Below are 21,917 nucleotides of genomic sequence, written 5' to 3'. Positions count from 1 at the left end.
CAGAGGGAAACGCACAGAATGTATGAATTGGGCAGTTTATTTAAATTTTTCTACTGTAACCAAGCTCAGTGGCGGTTCCCAAGGTCAAGGTCACCATAGCACCCAGCATGACTGCCCTTCAAATCTCCATTCCGGTTTGGACCGCTTCAGTTAGCCAGCATGAGCTGTAATGGAGAACAGTGTGTAGCTGTGCAAATAACACAAGATCTCTTAAGAAATCAGGGACTCATGCTGTGCCTTTGGATACTCTTTACAAGTCAATGTTTTGATTGGTTTGGTGTTGTTTGGCCCCATTTGATTTCTATTGGCTATAAAAACCAAGTGCCAGGTTCAAGGTGAGACTCAACTTAATGAAACTCAGGTCAGATCTAGTTTGAAATCAAGTAATTATTTAGCACATGTACTTTCATTTATGGTTTCCCAATTCCTAAAATGTCCCACAACATATACCAAGTACGATCCATTCATAAAAACAAGGCAGGTCAGTAGTCTTCAAGAGCTTTTAATCATACATAGAAATTTAGTTCAACAGTACCATTCACTAAGAATGTTTTAGCAGTATGTATATTTAGTGTAAAGAGCATTATGTTTTTTTTTCTGATGAGGAATATCCATAGGATGATTGAAGCTTTCAGAACTACAGAGAGGAAGAGCGGAGGAGAGTCGCAAGTGACGTGAATATGTTGCAACATCCCGTTACACTCGCCTACCAAAGGTGACGAATAAGTTGTGTTTGTACCGATGATCTGATTTCCTTTAGGTCAATGCTGATCTTTTTTGTGTATATATTTGTTTTGTTTTTTTAAAGGCAGCACAGCCTTGGATCTGCTTATCGTAAAGAAAATGTAGATATATATACGGGTGGCTTGTTGCGTGTGGTCGACGCCCTGTAACTCAGTGAACTGTTTCCTAGTTGAGGAGTCCTCCATTTCCGCTTAAAGACTCATCAGAGCTGCGTGTAACTGTTGACGACGAATGCGTACGATGCTTTAGAGACAAAATAAGTAAGGTGAGCTATAGTGGGTAGGGGCACATTACTGCAATCAAATGCGGTATTATTAGGCATGGAGCAGATGGACACATCTATCCACCGGCCTATCAAGCTATACATCCATCAGTTGATTCATCAGAACATCCATGAAATCAGAAATAAAAACACTACCATGAGATGCTGTGTCACGTTCCTCATGAGTGCCACAACAACAATTCCAATCGGCAAAAGTCCCAAGCGAAAAAACAATAATATGACTGGAAAAAAAAAAACCTGAACAATTATACATGAACAAGGGCAAAAGGTGAACAGATAACCAGCCTACCAATCCCAGAAGCGTTTCATTTTCAGTCAGTCCATTCCTTTTTAAGAGCATTTAACCAACAATGCGCACCGCCCGGGGCAGAGCCAGCATCTTCCAGGGTGCCGTGGCGACTCGTGTCCGGCGCCGCCCCCACCTTACCCCCACCCCGCTAACTTCAAACCACATAAGCCACTTTTTTTTTGTTTCCATTTTATTTTTCTTTGCGCTGTTGTTGTTTGGAGTCGGCAAGAGAAGAGCGTGACGAGACATGTGACTTCCCGGGGGGGAGGGGGGGAGAGCTGATAAAGATGGAAGCTGCTTTCTGCTGTAAGCGCCGGGGGGCGTTCCATGTCACACGTGTTGGCGGGGGGGTGTAGGGTGTAGGGTGTAGGGGCAGGGCGGGGGTCACCTTGGGGCGGGGGCCTTAAGGCTGGGAGGGGGGCTGCTGCTGCATGGAGGAGGAGGCCTGCTGAGACATGGCCGCCGGGGAGGACATGGACTGGACCATGGGCTGGGCGGGCGGCGGGAGCGCGGGCTGGGCCGTCAGGGCCCCCGAGTGCGTGTTGGGGGAGGGCGGCGGGGTCGGACGCTTGAATTTGTCGGGGCTGGTGCTTCTTCGCGGGGAGGGCCTCTGTAAAGGAGTAGAAGAGATGAAGGACAGTTGTTAAAGGTCGTTGACATACAACCTGCTTGACATTTCCCCAGTCACATTATCAGACACAGTTGTACGCTCAGTGGCTGGGGGGTTATTGTGGGACTGTACGTGGCGCGCGTCCCTAAGTGGCATTTATCTAAAAATGGCTAGTTCTGGGTTCTCACTAATGGCAGACCGTAACCAACTTTATTGACCTGGTAATCTGTTTTTTCGCATCTTTCCACACACGTCCAAAGAACCCAATCTTCTGCTTCTCAAGATTGACGCAGGAGGCGAAGTAAGCGGCGAGAGACGAAGGAACAAAAGACTCATGGTTTTCATTTCAGTGAAGCCATTGGTTGAAACCCTTAAACAGTCCATTTAGGAATCATAGGGCAGCACTGTAAAGGAGATAGATGGTAAGAAGAGGGGTGCTGAGAAAAGCAGCCCACAGGAAAATAAATGTAATAGTTGTGCAAGAATCTAGGTCAAGGCCTGGCTCAATGTCTTGGGTGGCCCCAGTGCAGAGGGCGTTGCTAATCGAGCTGTACAGTCCGCTGCAACGAGACGAACAAAACAGGTTGTACTGGGAACTTGGATGCCTTACTACCGTTGGTATAGGCTGGTGTAGGCTGCAGAGGAAAGAGCAAATATTTATCTTCATGCGAGAATTAAAGCATGGCACATCGATGCAGTTTATAATCTTCTTAATCAAAATTCCTTTTCGAAATTTGACAACAATAGGGGTGTGTATTCATGAACAGATTTTAGGAGAAAATATCCTCTGGTTTGAGTTCTCATTCAGTATGTCAGGCCTGAGGCCTCAGAACGCCTAAGTGATAAGGTGCTGCCAATTACTCAACAGTGGCTGATCAAGATTCAGCCAGGCGTATCACATCAGCGTCATTTTCTCCACCGCAGGGCTCTTAGCCGTGTTAATGGTTAATCCCAATGGGTTTAACAGAATGAATTCGACCTGACACTTACGGGAGACTGGCCAGAGTGACCTGAATGCTACCAGCACAGAAGAGAACAGTAGTCAACTCAAGAACGACTGGGGGAGGGACAGAGGGGGAAGTAGAGGGTATTGCTTTTTTTAGTTTATTTTCGGGTTTTATAAAGGTTGCCTTGGTTGGGACATAACAATCATGTCCAAGTAGAAATACAGTAATAGGGTTAGTAGCATGCGCATATACACACCACGCCAATTGTTGTACTAATTGAGAGCTGAAGACCACTAGCATGCCAATAAGAAACAGGTGCTTTAAGGATAGCAGACCCCCTCTATAAAATGGAATAGTATAGCAGAGTATTGTATGTATATATGCGTCTTGTTTTGTCAAAATTACCCCCTCAGAGTTCACATCTAAAATCTTCGGACACTCTGACATAGCAAATCCTGCAATAAAGCCACAGGACAATTAAAGCAAACTATGAACCTTAAGGAACAAAGCTGGCATCATACGGCTTTTATAGCGGCTTTTTTTCTTTTTTTTTGGACTACGATGGACCAGAGAGCTTCCATCTGCCAGCAGACAGGGTGGGGCGTCCGCAATAAGGAGGTCATTGATAAGACCCGGGCTCTTTGGTGCTTTCAAGATGAGAAGTGTGTTGAGCACCTCTTATACAAGGCCTGGGAATGTGATGTCCATTACCAGGTAGAGAACACCATCCAGAGATGATGGGTTCCACCATGTGCCCAGAGCAGATACAGGCCTCCCTAAATAAATACATGCGACCATATCCAGCATGAGTCAGCCTCCTCATCACTAGGCCCAGTTGAGTTCCCTAATAGGAACATACCCAGAGTAAACAGTGGGTACACAGTCTTTTATTAAAAAGGAACGCATTTAATTCATTTGTTGGCTCAACAAATGAACAATAATCTCTAACTCTCAAATAATCAGCACGCAATGATTTCAATAACAAACATAACTATTAATATGTTTTTTTACTATTAAAAAGGATTCTGCGATCGGTGCATCCATAGTTTTAATAGGGGTAGGTTAGGCGAAATTTCCATACCTAATCAATAAATCTGATCCAATCCAAAGCAAATTTGACGTTATAAACTTGATGACAAACAAACAGGTAGGTGCCAGGTGAAATAATAAACCAGAGTATAAAAAATAATAAATCTGGAAGATAGAAGGCTTAGATCACCATTCCCGGTTTCCTTGACCCCATTAGCGTTGTATTGCCCCTAAAAGCCTTGTGTGCTAAACTAAGTAAACCGGAGCTCACTTCCAAAGTGAACAAAACTCTATAGGAAGGTGCTGAAATAAAAGTAATTCCTGCTGTGAAAGCACTGGAGACGTCAGAAGTCCATAGGCAGGTCCAAAACGCTGTAGGATTATATTTCCCAACCATAGGAATCAGGAATTTATTACAGAACAGTGTGAAGAAGTGATACCAAGTCAACGTTTAAGGTACAATTTTAAAACATTTATTTGGCTCTGTAAAAAAATAACTTGCAACTCTTTAGTTAATGTTTAAAGTGTTTGAAACTGGATTTTAAAATGTAAAATAACAATACCAAGAGGGCAAATAAAAATTAAGAACTTGAAAGACTAAAGATTGTAGGAGTGTGGCCTGAATCCCCCTTCTCCTCACTATTTTGTGTAGTCTGTACTTCCTTACTGTTTTGTACTTTCTACGTTTTTTGTGTGGTTTGTACTTTCTTGAACTCTAAAATCCTTCAACAGGAGCTCTAAAGTCAATGGCCTGGCCCCGTGAGAGTTCGGTAATTGGTCACCCAGCTTAGCGACATTGTAAGGAAGGAAAATTGCACCCAGAGGCAAATTAAAGGGCTAAGGGGTGATAATAATTCAGGGAGCTCCGAGAGCTCATATGAATCATATGATTCATCAGTAAGACATGAAATATGGTTATTTTCCCTTAACATTTAAAAAAATAACGATTTTATCTACTGCATTGAAAAAACATTAAAGCTGAAATTAATTTGGAATGAAATGTGGACATTTGTGAGTGATTGGGGAACCTCTCTGTTAAGGTGTGAGTCACAATTGGGTCATTTAAGCATAATTGTGTTGAACGCATATAGCTAAAAGTACACTTCAATGTTATTCATTAGGTTGCAGGGTTATTGCATCAGCCATGTTATGTGTTTATTTGGTTTTGCTTAATGAACACTGGGAGCATGCACAGCGTTGTGTTGACCTACCGCTACGGCGTGCGAGGAGCTTCCATGGACGTGAAGGGCTGGAGGGTTGTAGTGGGAAATGCCGGCTCTGGACAAGGTGGCCGGGGGAGTGAAGCCCACTGTGTGGCCGCCGTACGACAGACCTGAGAAGGGGAAAAACAACCATGCAGGCGTTTAGGAACACAGAGCACATGGGTCTACAGTCAATGTTTGTTCTGAAGAAGAGAGCAGGCAGATATCAATTTCACTCAACGGGGTGAAGGATGGATAAGATAAGGTATTAATATGTTTACAAAATGGTACTCCATTAGATAGGTCAATAAGTCTATGCAGTAACAAAGCACATAATCAAGTCTGCAATAATTAAACTCTCATGCCGTTTATATGTGTACATTCGGAACCAAAAGTGGAAACAGGTAGTTCCCTTTAAGGAAAGTACAAACAAAATTGATAATTTCTCATAAGGCTGTCAAGTTCTTGTCGGGTGGTCAATAAATTGGTCAATGTGCATTAGTTCGACCGAATTCTCATTGGTCAGCCAATCGCTCGTGTTACTTTTATCAGGAAATCTGCACTTCTTAATCCATTCTTTTTTGGGGATGGGATGGACATATGCAGACTGATGCATTTCATTTTGAGTGATGGGCTGTATTGTGTTAGAAATAGCATTAATTATAATAAAAATTATATTCAAGGTTCTCTTAGTCTTGTGTTGTCCACCTACTAAACGGCGCTCAGAGACTGGAGGAAGGCAGCAGGATTCAGAGCCACTTATTGTCATTTCAATGTGAAGCGGGTCACACCAGACCAAACACCATTACGTGATACTTAGGCTACCGGGTAGAGTACAGTAGAGTACACTAGATTACGGGCAGATGTATTACTATTAATTTCTATCAAATTGATTTGTTGTAGAGTTGGTCGAATTTCGGTCAACCAAGATTTTCTTTGGTTGACTATAGCCCTAGCATCTTAACCCATTTTTGTGTCACGATACTATTGTCCAGAGTACAAGATACATTAAATAGAAAAAAACCAAGATACAAATTAATATAAATGAAAATAAACTAATCTGCCATTACTTGATATGCCCCATTTAACTTTTTTTTTTTTTAAAACGAGTCAAGGGTACGACCCGCTTTAATATAAAGCGGGTCGTACCCTTGACTCTCATTGAGTCAATGAATGTTATGATAAAAAATCTGAGGGTAGGTCAGACACTGCAACTAGTGGTCATAACAACATTGCTGACCACTAGTTAAACAACAAAATCAGTATGAATCCCCAGGCACACATCTGAGTGTTAAGGAATCTCCTATATTGCTGATTCACTAACGAATCAGCAATACGTATGATTCACGAAACACTGCGAGGGACACAGGGGTAAGACTGGATGGGCGAAATGATTGTGCCACCAGAAAACCCATGTTTCAAAGTATGCACTTTGTAATTCAGAGCTCTGGCATCCTTCACGACAAGCACTTGGAAGTCATGATGTGTTGGATTCATTAGCACCAGCTAGCCATCAAAGTGCTTGTTCTGATAGGCTTCTTGTGTAATCCTCGAGTCTCCTGTAGTGTGGGAAAATGTCAAACAGCATTCGAGTTCAACTCTACTGGCCACAGGGGCAGATGCCCTAACCTTTGGGGTATACAATTAATGTGCAAGCAGAAACATTTCATTTCGCAGGTCAATGTATTGTTACATTTGGTGATTTAAGCAAAAAAATATTGTGGAGGATTGTTACTGAATGTGAAGTCTGTGCAGATACCCTTATTAGGTGAGTAAAAGCAACAAGCTCACCTTTACCAGACTACTTTAAATCAATTCTCGCTCAAAGAGGAATTTCTCCTGAAGCGTTGGACCTTGCCTGGCATTTATGGCCTTTAAGGGTCAGTTAACTCAAACACAATCTACGTTTAAAAAGGCAGCAGATGCCTTCCACCTGCCAGGGCCTGCTACTTGAAGCAGAACAGATTTATTAAAATCAGTTCACCCTATGAGACCGCGGCTTAGCCATACCTTGAAACAACGTGCCTCTTTGCTCTGTAAATATTCACTTGAATTCAACAACACCTCTCAGTGGGGATTTTGTGCGAACATGAACCCGAGTAGCACAAGTCCACGGGTTCCCTTAGTCCATCTCCAGTTATCATGTTTGGACAGGTTCCAACATGGATTAAATGATTTGGTCAAAGCACAATGTGCCGGAAACCAATGTGTTATTTTGTCAAGGGGGCGATGTGCATTCTCAAGGGACATTCCAGCTACTGGGGATATCTACTCTATACTTTATATGCACAATAAAAACTTGAGCGATTGGATGTTCTTTCTGGGGCCTAGCCAGGGACGGTTGTGAATCAACCGTCTCTGGCTAAACTGTCAGTGGAAACAAATAAAATCCCATGCTAACCTAGTTTGTATGAAGACATGTATCCCCTAATATCATTGTTTTTTGTCCAATGGTTAAGCGAGGTGGTCATTTGTTTGTTTCGACAGTTTTGGAAGTCTAACCACTTTAGTGAATAGAAAATGACAAAGTACATTTTCTGTCCAGGCGATAAGCAAACGATATGGTGATCGGCAGCAACACTGCATATTAACACGCATAATATTCCCCTATTATCATCAAACTTTGTACCTTATTAGATGGATGTCGATGGTATCCGATATGCTATCGTCTGTAAAAAGGAGTGTGCTGTAGCCCCTTTCACAACACGCCTGATAAAAATCATATCAAAGTGTGTAGGATGCAAATATGATGGTTCATTCTGTTACATAACTCGGTAAACACGGGGTCAAACTGTGTGTGTGTGTGTCTGTGTGGGGGGGGTCTAGCATACGCACCAGGAGATATGGGTCGGCTGGAGCTGGGGGAGGGGGTGTAGGGGATGGGGCTGGACACCGTTCGGGCTCGCAGGCCTTGTGCGGACATCTCGTTGAAGTACCTGGGGGGGGGGGGGGGGGGGGGGTTACACCGAGATTTACACCGTGTCCATAAAACACTGCGTATTGACTTTATTAAATGAGACGATTCCCGTCTGGAGGAAGAGAAGAGACCCCGCCCCCGTGCGTCCGGGGATGCTGTACCTCTCGTCGTCCATCTCCAGACTGGACTCGCTCTCGGACAGCTGCCGGCACAGCGCCTCCCTGCGCTCCATCTCCCGCTGCAGCTTCCTCTGCAGGCGGATGTTCTCCTCCCTCATGTGCCGCTCCTCCTCGATATACTGGGCTCGCTTCTCCGTGTCTGTGGAACCACACAGGGGGGGGGGTCAGGTGTTTTCGACGTTGGAAATGGATCCGATTAATAATGGCGGTAAATAACATGCAAATAAAAATGATGGTTGCGTATCGGGTTTCACTCGGGTGCCGTTCAAGTGAAGTGTCTACCCACAAGCAGCTGGAACAACGGATCAAACACACAGGCACAACAAACAACGGACAAGGAGTTCTGTTCATGAGGGTGGCGGGGCATTTGTGAAACCCAATGTCTGAGCTCCATAAAAAAAAGAAAAAGGGGCAGAAAGAGTATTCTCGTTTTCAAAGTAAGACAAGACCAGTTTGAAATAATGCAGTGGGCTATGAGGCAAGTGCTGCCTTGATTTCATCAGCTTGCATGTAGCCATGTCTCCTGGTGCTGAACTCAGCCTCCATGCCCAGTGGGAAAATGCAAAGAAGAGGCTCCCTCTAGTGGTATCAACTTTGTATGCAACTACACAAGCTCTAAAGACAACTGGTTGCATGACAGCAAAAAGAATGGGAAGTAGAGGTGACAAATGTAAGAAAGGTAAAGATGCTTGAAGAGTAAAGGGCAAAAAAAATGTCATGCCATGAAATAAAAGTAAGAATATAGCCCTTAAAGAGAATCTATAACCCAATTGAACTGAGGAAATGACTTCTGAATCACGCCAATAATGAAATAAAAGGTTGCGTCAGCCTGTGCTAGCCTCACCCAGGACACACTGCCAAGAGAGGTCATTATAAGCGGCACCCCCGTCAAAATAGGTTTTGAAATGTACACAAGGATTTGAGTAGTACTGCAAGCACTGCAGTGCAAACACACACAAGATAAGCCTCCAGCAGTGCATTAGGTCTGGGAAAACTGTGCACCAGGCGGCACCGCCCAGACTCTGGTCACCGGTACCACAGGCCCCCCAGGACTCTCTATACCCGTGTGCCTATCGGTTACAGAGCAGTGTCGCGTGTCAGGACGGCGGCGACCACAAGTGTATTAAAGCGGCGGAGGTCCTGCCAGGACGAGGGCAAGGGCCGTCTTCTGGTGGCGTGTGAAGAAGAGGAGACGGCGTGACCTCAGCGAGACGCGCCCAGACCGGGGGTTGGAATGTGAGCCGTGTAGCCTGGGTCGCCACCGGAGCCTGTGTGGTGTTACTGTCCACCCCAGGTGGCCCAGATCCAACTCTGACCTACATTCCTCTTGAGTGGCGGAATCGCCAATATTTTCCTTCTGAACTGCTATTTTCATATGAAGACCAGCCTTAAGGTTCCCTCAACCGAGAATATAGACACCACAAGTTAATTATATGAGTTACATCGATGTGAACGGCGGAAAAGCTTTGAAAATACGGATATGGCCATAGCACTTCATGGCCCCAATTGCATCCCATCCGGACCAGACGTTCAGGTACGGCTGAAGGAATCAAAGCAAGTATTCTATCCTCCCTGAGGGGAGAGATTTAAAATATTCTAGAGGCGCGACTTAAAAGTGCACCAACCTACAAGCGGTGCGGTCTAGAATCGCAAACAACACAGCCGCCACCCGGTCAGAAATAGCCCACATGAAAGCAGACCGTCTGGACATGAAGGGAGGCCTATCAAACTTGTCAGATGATCTGAAGTGCTTTCGCATCAAATCACAGGGGCCAGCCTTCAAGGCCAGGTGGGTAATTCTGACAGACTGACGCAAGGACATGGAGGGGAGGATGAGACGGTATCTGGAGAGTTGGCATCGAAGCGCAACCGGACTTCAGCGCCCCTGAAGCCGTTTCCAAAGTTATCAAAGGGGTTCTGCAGATGGACCGGGATATAAACATTGATCGCTTACACAGCACCTCTACAGACAAAGCCCCCCTTCTCTACAATGAGGCATTGACTGCCATATTCCCCGATCACATCCCTAGCGTTGGAAAAGCCAGAGCCACATTCACCTCCAGCCTTGTAGATTCCAGAAGGGAATATGGAGCATGTTCACCATATAGTCAACAAATAATATATGGAGGTTGTCCCCCGCATCCGTGCCCAATTCCTGTTTGGAAAGAAACAAACAGACCCCCAAACATCTCCTCTGCTTCTGAACTCATCGGTCTGTACGTTGAACAGAGCACTCCTATTTCTCTTGAATACAAAATGTAGGGCAAATGCTTTAAGACCCGAGAAACCAATATTGCCTTCAGACTGAGCATATCTAGGAAAAACAATAATTCACCTCCACTATCTGGGACCTCAGGGGACCACAATGGCAGGTCAGTCAATGGATAAACAACCCTCAACTCATACCGAACCCTGAGGAGGTCAACTCATACCAAACCCAGAGGAGGTCAACTCATACCAAACCCAGAGGAGGTCAACTCATACCAAACCCAGAGGTGGGTCAACTCCTATCAAATCCGAGGCGCTACGATGGTAGCAGGTCCGACCAATTGGCCATCCCAGACAAGGCCTTAGGTCGGGGGGAGGGGGGGGGGGGGGGTCACTCACGTTGTAGCTCGGTGGTGCGCAGACTTTTCTTCAGCCTCTCCACCTCGTTCTTCAGAAAGCGGATATGCCGCATCATGTTCTCCGGTGAGTCGATCTCCATGGAAACATCCCTGGGAGAGGGCGGGGCCGACACGGGCTGGTCCAGCTTCTCCTGGAGAATCCTATGGACAACCAAACATATGCATGAGGTCATTGTGAGTCGTGATGCGAAGCAGGCGATTGGCTAGGAAAGAGGGAATTGAGGAGGTACATGCTTATTACAATACCAACCGCCAAGGACTAAACAGCATCCATTTCAGGGACGGGAGTGAAGTATCGGTTTAAGGCAGGGTGTAATGCTATATGCCGTATACAAGTGTTTCTTTGGCAACATATCTCTTTATTCTCCCTCTCCTGACCCGAGTTATCAAGTGAAGAGATACAGACGGAATAGCAGTGTTCTGGAAGAACCACTTTCACATGCTGACCCTTTTGAACACCAAACTGAATTAATAAAGCCAATTAAATAAGCCACACCCTGCAGATACTTGGCTCAACTGGGGCATCAGCAGATAACCAAGTTATTGCACAGACAACACTCTTTTGTGCATTTGTCTACCTACTGTATTATTGTGTCTTATTGATAAAGAGAAGCTGTACTTTGAATTACACAATATCCTGGAAAGACCACATAAAATAAATGTACATTAGGTTAGACCTTACTCGGGTATGCTTAAAATGAAAATGACAATGGCTGTGGATAAATCTATATTTTGATGGTTTTAAAGTATAGCTGATAAAAGGGGAGCCATATTGCAACACGTAAGCTTCCATCCTCCTGCCAATTCCATATTATCTGTAGGGGTGGGAAAAATAATCGATTCTTCGATGCATCACGATTCCGTCTCGATGCAGATAACTTAATAATCGCCGCCTGCTGCAACATTATGTTTCGCCAGAGGGATAATTTTTGTAATTTTAAAATTATTTAATTTATCTTCAGTGTGTATTGGCCAATCTGATTTGTCTTGGCACGATTGCGATTTAGCCTAAGCATAGCATGCACGCAAACTCACAACCAGACACAAGAACTCCTAATTCAAGAGCAGCTTTTTCTTTAATGACATATAAAATAAAATAAAACTGAAACCTATTTTTTACATACTTCCATATTGTGTTGTAATGCAAGATGTATTGATTAATGCATTGGTCATAGAAAGTCATATTTGTGACCAACGCTTTCTCTCTAATAAAATATTAGATAAGTTAATTCATCTGTTGATGTCTTTAATGATCATCACAAAAGTGGGAAGTGATTAGCAAACTGAGAAGCAAACTCAGATGTATATATACATTTTTGAAAATCACGCACGGAAATGTACACAAAAGAATTGTCGCATCGAGATGCATCGATAATCGCTTTAGAATCGAATCGTTGACCTCATCATCGGAATCGAATCACTCGTGAGGTGCCAAGAGATTCCCACCCCTAATTATCTGGTGTGCTTCTCTCATCTGAATGCAACCAAGCCACCCTCACCTCTTCTCCGCCTCCAGCTTGTCCATGCGCTTCCACAGCCGATTGACCAGCGCCTCCTGCTCCTGTTCCAATGTGTTCTCAAGGTCAATCTTCTCGCGCCGCAGCTGGAGGAGAAAGGAGTAACCATGAGCCCGGCACTCGGCCAAACAAAAAGCTTGACGCCAACGGTGAGCATTCATGCTCCCAGTTGCACCCACCCACGCAACCGTTGTGCTGCCCACGGTCCGGTGTGGGTTATGAGTGACTCGATTACAGAAACACTATGATGGTAGACATATTTTGTGGGAAATTAACCTTGGTCTCTCTTTTTTTTTTTTTTTTTTACAGCACTTAATGTTGATGCTCCAGTGATTACAGCAGCCAGGCGAAATGCATCACGTCCCTCTACAAATGTCATGCTGACACACACTCCACGGTTGGTTGGGGAGCCGCAACATACGCTCATCCCAATGCGATGACAGCACCGTCCTATTAGACTGGTTGGATGTATGTGGGGCTACGTTATTGAGAGAATCTTAAAAAAAATTATACAGCAGGTTTGACACATTGACTGTGTGCGTGTCTTTCATGACTTCATCTTCTGACTGAGGACTGAGCCACGCCCATACCTGCTCCAGCGTGAGCTGCTTGGAAATGGTGTCGTTCTCCATCTTCTTGATCTTCTTCATCAGCTTGTTGACCTGGAACTCCTGCTCCTGCTCCAAGTGCTGCTCCAGCTCTGCCTTCTCGTGTTGGAGCTGAGGTGGAGAGATGAGAGGGCATGTGGTGAATAAAGACAGAAACAAGATCAAAAACTAAGGAAACAGAAGGGCAGTTGAAGAGGAGTTATGGGAATGGTGAAGGAGGAGACGTGTGAGTCACCGAGAAACAATTTGATGACTACAGCGGGCAGATCTGGTGTCGGATTGTGCCACTTGGCCTACATAGAGGGAATCTATTGAAAAGAGAGGGGGGGGGGGGGCTACATGTACCATGCTGCACTACTCCTTTGATGGTAGTTCTCACAAGAATGGCCTTTGTGAAACAATGGCCAAGCTGGAGTTTGAAAGAGGGAACTAGCTCAGCACGGATTCCAAATGGGGACATTCATTTGGATTGTGGAAAGAATGACTCAGTATTGAGAAACACTCAATATTATCCATTCAAAGGAAATGTTTCAAAATAAATGTGTATATGCAGAAGGCTGAAAACCTCCACAAGAAGACAAACAAGCCTTCTTCTGTCTGTTCACATATGCCCAACTGTGCAGTATCCATGTATACATGAACCCATATGCCAGAACCCCATTCAAATACTCACCAACATCCCTACACATTAAGTGACATAGTAAGTGTGTAGCGGAATGTGATTGTGTTGATATTCTAGGGCATTTTTCTCTGTACAGCGTTATCATGCAGATCTCTAGAGAAATGCCTTGGGACAAACAATCAAACACAAGCCCTCTTTACAATCATGCCACACATTAGTTTGTTTTACTGCTACATAACTTCACAGTATGACACGTAGGAGTGCAACAGTGCTAGCACATAAACTACGGCCTGCATGTCCATGCCAGGTTTTGGGGCAGTAGCAGATGTAGGTCTGTTTTATGTTAGCACACAAGAGAGATAACAAAAGGCCTAAAAACAAGCCCATCTGCACAGCATTTAGCCAAGGTCTGCTTGCACACGAGCGAGTGGCCAAGCCGGATTCAGGCATCTTAACACGTCAACAAACCACCATCCGGGCATATAGCTCCCACGTCCCTCCATACAAACCCCTGTGTTTGTAACGAGCCAGCGTTCAGACTATGTCTGATGTTGGGAGAAGAAGACGAGGAAAATCCTCTGGACCAAACAACAAGAGTAATTTGAGAGCCATTAAGAGTAGCTGGCAGCCGTATTCATCTTAGGCCTTTTACGCTGTCGGGCAAAACCAATACAGTTGGTTGTGATGCATTGACCCCCCCAGCACACTCAATGACAAACACAACCATACCGTATAACAAAAGCATAACAATACATAGGGCACATAATTAAATGTAACAGTGCAAAGCTTAGTATATGCATTATCACACTAAAATAGAGCATTAGTAATCCCTAACAATTCAAGGAGCTTTATTTTCAAAAATAAAGCATTCTCATGTGCAAAGGACTCACCTGCATGAGTTTTCTTGACAGCTCATTAGTGAGAAATTCCTCTTCCTTCTCATAATTGACGGCCAAGGTCTCTTTCTCTTTCTGCAGGGCCTGTATTTTCTTGAACAAGGTGTTACTGATGAACTCTTCTTCCTGTTCGGCCCTCGCTTGCTGCAAAACAGAACACAAATAGAGCGGACTCGTGAGAGTCTGGTATATACAACACAATATACATTCCAAAACATTGTTTTCTCATAAAAACCTGTGCTCCACACACATCCAGATGAACAGACACATACACAAACAAATCACCCATTCCAACATCTGCACTCTTGAGATTTGCCAACTAGAGGCAGTCAAAGAGGAAGTAGAATATTCGTTTGCACAACAGAAAATGAAACGTCTGACTGACAGTCGTGGGGAGGAATTAAACAGGGGTTTAATTAACACAGAAGGTATGAACAGAAACACAGCTGTGGTGTGCGAAACTTGTGTAGCGTCTTCGTCAGTTTCATATCGACTAGCTAACCATTAGTGAGATCAAGGACAGCTTTTACGTTGGACGGCGGATAAATCTATTACACGTTGAAAAATGAAAGACGATCAGATATGAATATATAGCTTTAACCACATCTGCTCAGAAGAGGTGGGCAGTGTGATGAGACGGACTGGCCAGTATTTGAGCTGGGCACCCAGCAGGACCACCCAGTCAGGCCCACGTTATCAAGACGTTCGTAAGAAAAAAATGGTTACACCTGAACTAAGAATAATCGATAAATAATTTGGGAAGAGTGACGCATTGATACGTTACAATGCTACGGCTAGACAATATACACATAGCAATCTGACTGAGCATTGGTGGCATAACGTGGTGACAACACCTTAACAAGCCATCTGTTAAGTAATCAAATTATGAATGGCTTTGATCATCCAATGTGACAGTCTCCATCGTGGCGTCTATTTAAGAGCAAACCCATTAACGTTAGCCATTAGCATGGCAAAACAAAACAAAGCGTGCTAACTGTCGGACTCTCCCTCACCGACAGTCAGGCTAGCCGAGCCGCTCACTTGCTAATTTAGCCAAGTAGCCCTCTCCCTGCTGCTCAGCCCTCCGAGGTGGCTCTACGGTGTTGTTCCAACACGGCTCGTCATAGAACGGAATCGGTGTACATTTAAGACTGGTAACCAACATAACACCATCGTCATCTGGTGAACTCGTGTACGGGCAGTGTGCCTTCTAACATGGGCTAGCGTTAGCAAGTTAGCTTGTGTTACTTACAATGGTGACGCTAGCCTTGCGAAGGTCCCGATTCTCCTCCTGCAGGGCTTTGCACTTGAGTTTGAACGTTTCTAACTCGATTTTCAGAACTTTGTTCTCCTGCTGTAGAGAAGCCAGGCGGTTTGTCAATTCCTCTAATCGGAATTGTGAGATGACTACACTCGGTTTCCCCGAATTGGACGCAGAGGAGAGGGACATCGGGGTGGCCGAGCTGCTCCCCGCGCCGTCGGTGTCGCTCTCGCTCGCACTGTCCGCCATGGCTGTGCAGTGACAGTGTGGTGTGGAGGAGACGACCGTGTGTGGTGCGTGTGTGGAGCAGACGACGGTGTGGTGTGTGGAGGAGACGACGGCGGCCGCGGTGCTGGTGGAGAAATCACGCACGTTCGCAACGGAACGCCGTGTGACCTTGCCCACGCGCGACGAAGCAGCGACACCTGACGGCTGCTTTCGGCATTGACCCACTGAAGACATGAGTGTGTGATTTATGGATCCATAGAGGCATGTTGGAATTGGTGGTAGGGGGTAGGTAATCTATGACTGTCTTACACTATGCAGTACCAGTCTGTATAAGCCTAACACCTAAAGAGTTTGTGATGCAAAGGTGAGATACACCAATTCAAATATGACTCATATTCATCACAGTTTTGTCATGTGCATTGCAAAACACTTAGAAAATGGATCATAATTGTTCATAGATAGAACGCTGATGTTTGAACCTGGTTTGAACAGGAAGAAACAAACAAAAACATAATAAAGTGATTTCAAAGACAATGCATTTTATTTTGTTTGTTTTAATTTAGTTTTTTTAAAGATGTCTAAAACATTTGTGTTGGAACCATCTGCTATAGCCTCTAAAAGAAGATTGAAAACCCAAAGTGCTAAGTAGTTACATTTCAATGGCTGTGTTAGTAAGAATTGTACATTGAAAAATCTGTTCTGGTGAAAACACATATTAAACAAAATGGACAGTTATTTATTAAACCATATCAAAGGATTCCCTCCCCCATGATTGACATAACAGGAAAAGGGGATTTTGACACGGCAAACTAGTTTAACTTCATTTGCATAAAATCAAAGTCCTTAACATAGTTGTTCATGTCGGCATCATCAACATCTGCACACTAAAGTCTGAGGCAACACACCAGTAGAACATCACACTTGAACTACATGGGCATCTATTCAAAACCAATACAAAAAATAATGCCTAATGCAAAGTAAGATTTGCCAATGACTTATTGAAAACAATTCTATTCGTCACTGCATGTACAAACGCTCAAGTCTAAAAGGATCACACAGTTTTAGAGTTAAACACAATTTATTCAATGCTTAAATAATTGCTTTGACCATCCAGTGTGTTGTCATACAATAGTCTAACTTTCAGCTACAATCAAAAAAATGCCTTTATGTGTCCTTAATGTGTGTAGGTTTGTAACAAAGGAAATACCAAAATCAAATGCCCCAGTTTTTCATTGAATACCAAAGCAGCCTTTTGAAAACCAAACTCAACACACTGCTACACAGACAGTTTAACAGTGGACAGAGACTCCTACACCTTATAGCCAATACACACAACACAGTTATAATTTAACAGCGAGCCAGCCTACTAGCATTTACATTCAGCTGATTTCTTTCCTGTAGCAGAAGCTGCCCTTCCGTTTAACATAGACAGACAAGACATTAGACCCTCAAGAAGCGATAGAACATATTTTTTCTTTGTATGGTTTACTCATCCCCAAATATGACCAATGATTCAATGGTATCATTTTGAAATCGAAAATATAAAATTGGTGACAAATTTTAGGGCTATATGTCTACACGGATAAAGGGATTTATATTTAATTTTGAATACAGTGTTTGCAAACTTGTAAAAATTGTACTCAAAATAATGTGAACAGCATGCATGAAAATATGAATACTCTAAAAGGATTTAATCCATTCCCACATCGGGAATAACTGAAATTTGCTTTTTTTGTGTGTGGAAATTTCCTGTTAAAATTGAATCAGCTTCTTTCATATACAAACATTATACCTGCTATAATAATTAATTGTACAAGAACATGTGGAAATTTCACTCAAATCTTCCTTAAAAGTGGAACCATTTCAATAAATTTTGAAAGCACTTGAAAAGTTAGCTCATCTCAGTGCATTCTCTACCTGTAGCTTATCCTTTTTTTCTTAAGAATTTTACACGTTGTAAATTTATGTACAGAAAAAAGTATCGTCTAAGTTCAGTTTTTAAAAAGAAAGGGGAAAAAAACAACCCAAACAATTTACATCCTGATAATAATGGGTCCAAGAAAAAAACTATAAGGCGAGTGTTGAAGTGTCAGAGGTGTTCTGTTTTGTGTGATAGTCTCACAAACTTCCTACGTTTCTTCCACCACTGGAGCATTTTGTGCCATATTTGGACACAAGGAAGTACAAGTTCGGTTGCACCAGTGTTGTTGTGGTTGTTGTTGTTGTGATATTTCTGTCTGTCATTTTATTCGGTTGGTACAAACAAACAGCACTCCATAAAAGCCCCAAAAACACACCATTGGACCAATGGCACATACGGAGGAGAGCAAAGCAGGAAGGAGAACCATCTTCCTCGGCTCCACAGACAGGAAACTGAGGGACCTCCAGGTCTGTTGATTGACAGGAAGTGCATGTTTTCCCATATGCATGCTGAAGTGGAACAAGGCTTCTTCTGGCTCTGTTCAAAGCCAGTGAAGGAGGAGAAGCTCAACCAGTGGAGCACTCCAGCACCCTCTTGTTCTCGGGAAACATGTCACGTGGTTTTCTGCCCACCTGGAAGACACAATGCAATGTGCTAGATGATCACAGGAGATCACACAAGAATTCTAGTATTTAAAAGACAAATCTGATCTGGGTGATCAAATCAACATAACGGTCTCTCCTGGCTTCACTGAAACATCTGTTTACAATGAAATTGAAAGATAATCATCCTTTAAATGCAATTTGTTGTGTTCATAGAGAATCAAATAATTGGACTGTGGGCAAACAGTTTATTAGCTATTTCATGGTTAGTTTATATATATATATATATATATATATATATATATATATATAGTATTTATCAATGAATCTGATTAGTATAAAAACCAAAACTTAGCAATAACATACATAACATATTGCGTTCTGTTTGGTTTTAAACGGTCTACAGTCACTCAATGCGTTCATCTTGTAGTGTATAAACAGAGGCAGGGATCTGGTTTCACCAGTGGGATCACAATCTCTTTTGTTGTGAACTCAAATTCTTTTCATGTGTGGGATTTGGTGGACAAAAAGAGACACAGATGCTGTCAGAGGGACAATGCCACCCTGAGGTGTGTTGTGATTACTAGGCCTGTTTCTATAGAGAATATAATTGACAGACAAACAACACCCACACAACAATGTGTGTCTTTGTGTGACAGGTGCGCACACGCACGCGCACACAAACACGCACGCATCGCGTGTATTTTCCTCCTAAGTCCTCCTACATTCACAAACATCAACACAAAACCCACAAAGATACACACAAACACAGGGCTGGCAAAAGCTAACTCAGCTAAGTCAGTGTTAAAGCTGGTGTGGGGGAACGGCTGAAATACAAACACTAGGGGACATAGGTATAGTTGCAGTTAAAAGCAGCGAGGTATTTAGGAGATACCGGACACTGTTTTTAGTGGAAGATGTTCTTTTGGTCACTTTATAACATGGGTGAGTGAAGTGAAGCTCAATGCAACATAGAAACACAGGCTAAATAACGTAACTTTGCTTAAAATAATTAACAGAAAATAAGTAAAAAATTGTTTATGTTTTTGTACGGGGAGATTTGAACAAGCATCTAAGAAGGTAGGCTTTAGCCCAACGCAGCTTGACAGATGGTAAAAACAGTTTTTGAATTTCCACGTCAGAAATCGACTTGGGTCTCTTTGTGCCTAGTGTCATTAAACAATACAATTATATTTATTTTCTGGGTTGCGTTACAAACAAACATGAGCCAAAATGTGCGCTGCGTGGGCCTCAGGCTTAATGCTGGGGGCTGTTGAGGGGAGCTCACCTGACAGAAGACCACCATCACTACGAGTTCAGCTTCTTCTCGTCCTTTCTCCTGCCATTCCTGGTCCCCTCTGCCGGCTGGAAGGAGCAAACAAAACAAATCCAGAAATTTACAACTTGAAAGTTGCTCTTATATGGTTGATGGTAGAAACATGAGATCCATCACTGCAACCAAGAACACCAGAGTGAAACCAGATTGATAAAAAATGGAGTAGTCCACACCGGGTTTGTCTGGAAGAGAGCCTGAAACCAGATGTATGAAGCAGAAAGGAAGCTAGTATAGCATTTTGGTTTCGAAACCATTTTGTTAGCCATCTATGAATTTTAAGCAAACCAAAACAGTAAATTGAAGGTTAAATAGTACTGTTAGTATTATTACATTTAAAAATAATATGAATTCATGTCTACATATTAGAGGGACAGCATTGTTAGCATTAGTTTGTATGACAAAAAAACATTGAAGTATTCAACAAATAATCCACTGTAGTAAAAAGACAGTTTAGAGAAGCAACATGGGTATCCATGTTGTTAGATACAGAACATTAAGAAAGACAGCGCCCACAGCAACCAAGATCACCACATGCCGCTCTGAGGTCGCATTCCAAAAGGCCTCTGTAATCTAGCTAACCACCAGGATGGTTTCAATGAGAGATGATTGAGTGTTTTTCATGTGATCAAAATCAAAACGTATACTATTGCTCTGTAAAATTCATTGTATGTAAGGTTGTTGTGTAAGACCGGAACACATCAAATTTTTCCACTTATCTACGCAGCAATTTGTCTCCTTGCTGTAGAGCAGAATTGAATTCTCAGTTTAAAAACCCTTTCCCCCGATGGGTCAAGGGTTATCGTCTAATGACAGGGATGAACCACCTCAATCATCCCTTTGAATGTCAAACTCAAACACGGCCAGCCCCTCTGGATCGTTTTACTGTTGCCGAGCCAACCTCTGACTCATCCATATGCAACAGGGAGCTATGCCAGCACTGTGCTTGATCCCACAGCTCCGAGGCCCCTCCCAGGTTCTCCGGTATGGGGGAAGTCACACGTCGGATGACTTTTCGGATGACCTGGAGAGCCGAAAGGTTACGGACAGACAAGGACGCGGTGATCGCTGGGGGAGAGTCCAAGGCAACCGGCAACATGTTCAACCGCCTTTGAAGGTAACAAATCATTTAAGGGTGGAAAAGCAGTTGTACGTTACTTTTCTAGTGACCAGGTTACCGTCCTCATCGATAAAATGCTCCTCCGTCATCGATTCAACTGGAACATTCTTAGCTTGTTCTCCCTGTTAGCGGATGGAATTAAAAGGGAACAAAATACATCAACTGAGATATGATACGTGCAAATTGCAACCGATCACCACACCCACCACTGAGAAAGAAAGATTCCTTTTAGTAATGAGGTGGAAAGTTAGCTGTGAAAAGATAGATGTCATGACTTTCAAATGGTAAATCAAAGTTTACCCCCTTGCGCTTCTGAACAGCAAATATTATGTTGATACATATATCAGTACAGAAACATACAGATGTTTATGCACTGTTACATCCAAAAAGTATTGCTTTATAACAATCACACATACAAAAGTATACACAGAAGACTTTGCAGCTTTGGAAATGGAGTTATTAAGTGATAGAAATAAGCAAAACAATTGGCCACCATGACATGTATGACCATTGTTTTTTTAATCTAAAAACCAATCATTTTAAACCAACCCAAACCAACCAAACAAAGTCAAGGTAGGCCAAAACACCCAAGCCACACCAAACTAGTGCTGACCCAGCCATCCCTCTCGGTAAGGCAGGGTACCTTTAGAATGACCCGACGCCGGATGATTTTGGTTGTAATTGTTCTTTCCTCATCTGGGTCACTGCTGAATTGCTAGTGAGGAAGGCATTATAAGGTTATGGAAAGACACTTTGAAAAGGTCAGAAAATTAATTAAAAGCTAGGCAATTTAGTGGTTATTTAAGGATTGTCTTCACAGTGAACAATGAAGACAATTCTGCTTCATTGTCCACTGTTTTTGGGTTAGGTAAACACAAAGTTCTTGTTTTTTATGTGAGTTTATGATGTATTAAAAAGGAAGACTGGCTCTGAATCCACGATCTTGTGCCTGTAAAAAATATGGAATACAGAACTGGAAAAA

The 21,917-nt window shown here is 43.2% G+C and overlaps 2 protein-coding genes across 3 annotated transcripts in view; both read right to left on the bottom strand.

Annotated features, from left to right (window-relative positions):
- Positions 1–486: 486 nt before the first annotated feature.
- Positions 487–16,230, bottom strand: LOC307071789 (coiled-coil domain-containing protein 6-like). Its single transcript, XM_079730869.1, has 9 exons — positions 15,723–16,230; positions 14,465–14,614; positions 12,935–13,063; positions 12,327–12,430; positions 10,808–10,968; positions 8,183–8,339; positions 7,940–8,040; positions 5,114–5,235; positions 487–1,926 (listed from the first exon to the last, which is right to left on the bottom strand). Exons 1-9 carry the CDS (start codon positions 16,191–16,193, stop codon positions 1,720–1,722), a joined length of 1,602 nt encoding a protein of 533 aa, XP_079586995.1. The 5' UTR covers positions 16,194–16,230; the 3' UTR covers positions 487–1,719.
- Positions 16,231–16,512: 282 nt separating this feature from the next.
- ank3a (ankyrin 3a) overlaps positions 16,513–21,917 on the bottom strand; it is a 129,997-nt gene continuing 124,592 nt past the window's right edge. For both annotated transcript variants that reach the window (XM_079730873.1, XM_079730874.1), the window contains 5 exons: positions 21,579–21,650; positions 20,974–21,057; positions 20,717–20,839; positions 19,771–19,847; positions 16,513–18,512 (listed from right to left, as the gene is read on the bottom strand). In XM_079730873.1, coding sequence (XP_079586999.1) covers positions 19,791–19,847; positions 20,717–20,839; positions 20,974–21,057; positions 21,579–21,650 — 336 coding nt within the window. In that variant the 3' untranslated portion in view covers positions 16,513–18,512; positions 19,771–19,790. The remainder of the gene's footprint in view (positions 18,513–19,770; positions 19,848–20,716; positions 20,840–20,973; positions 21,058–21,578; positions 21,651–21,917) is intronic.

This window comes from Pollachius pollachius (genome assembly GCF_949987615.1).
Source record: "Pollachius pollachius genome assembly, chromosome: 2".
NCBI classification, from domain to species: domain Eukaryota; kingdom Metazoa; phylum Chordata; class Actinopteri; order Gadiformes; family Gadidae; genus Pollachius; species Pollachius pollachius.
Note: the sequence above shows the minus strand (reverse complement) of the source record. Positions and strands in the feature narration are given on the sequence as shown.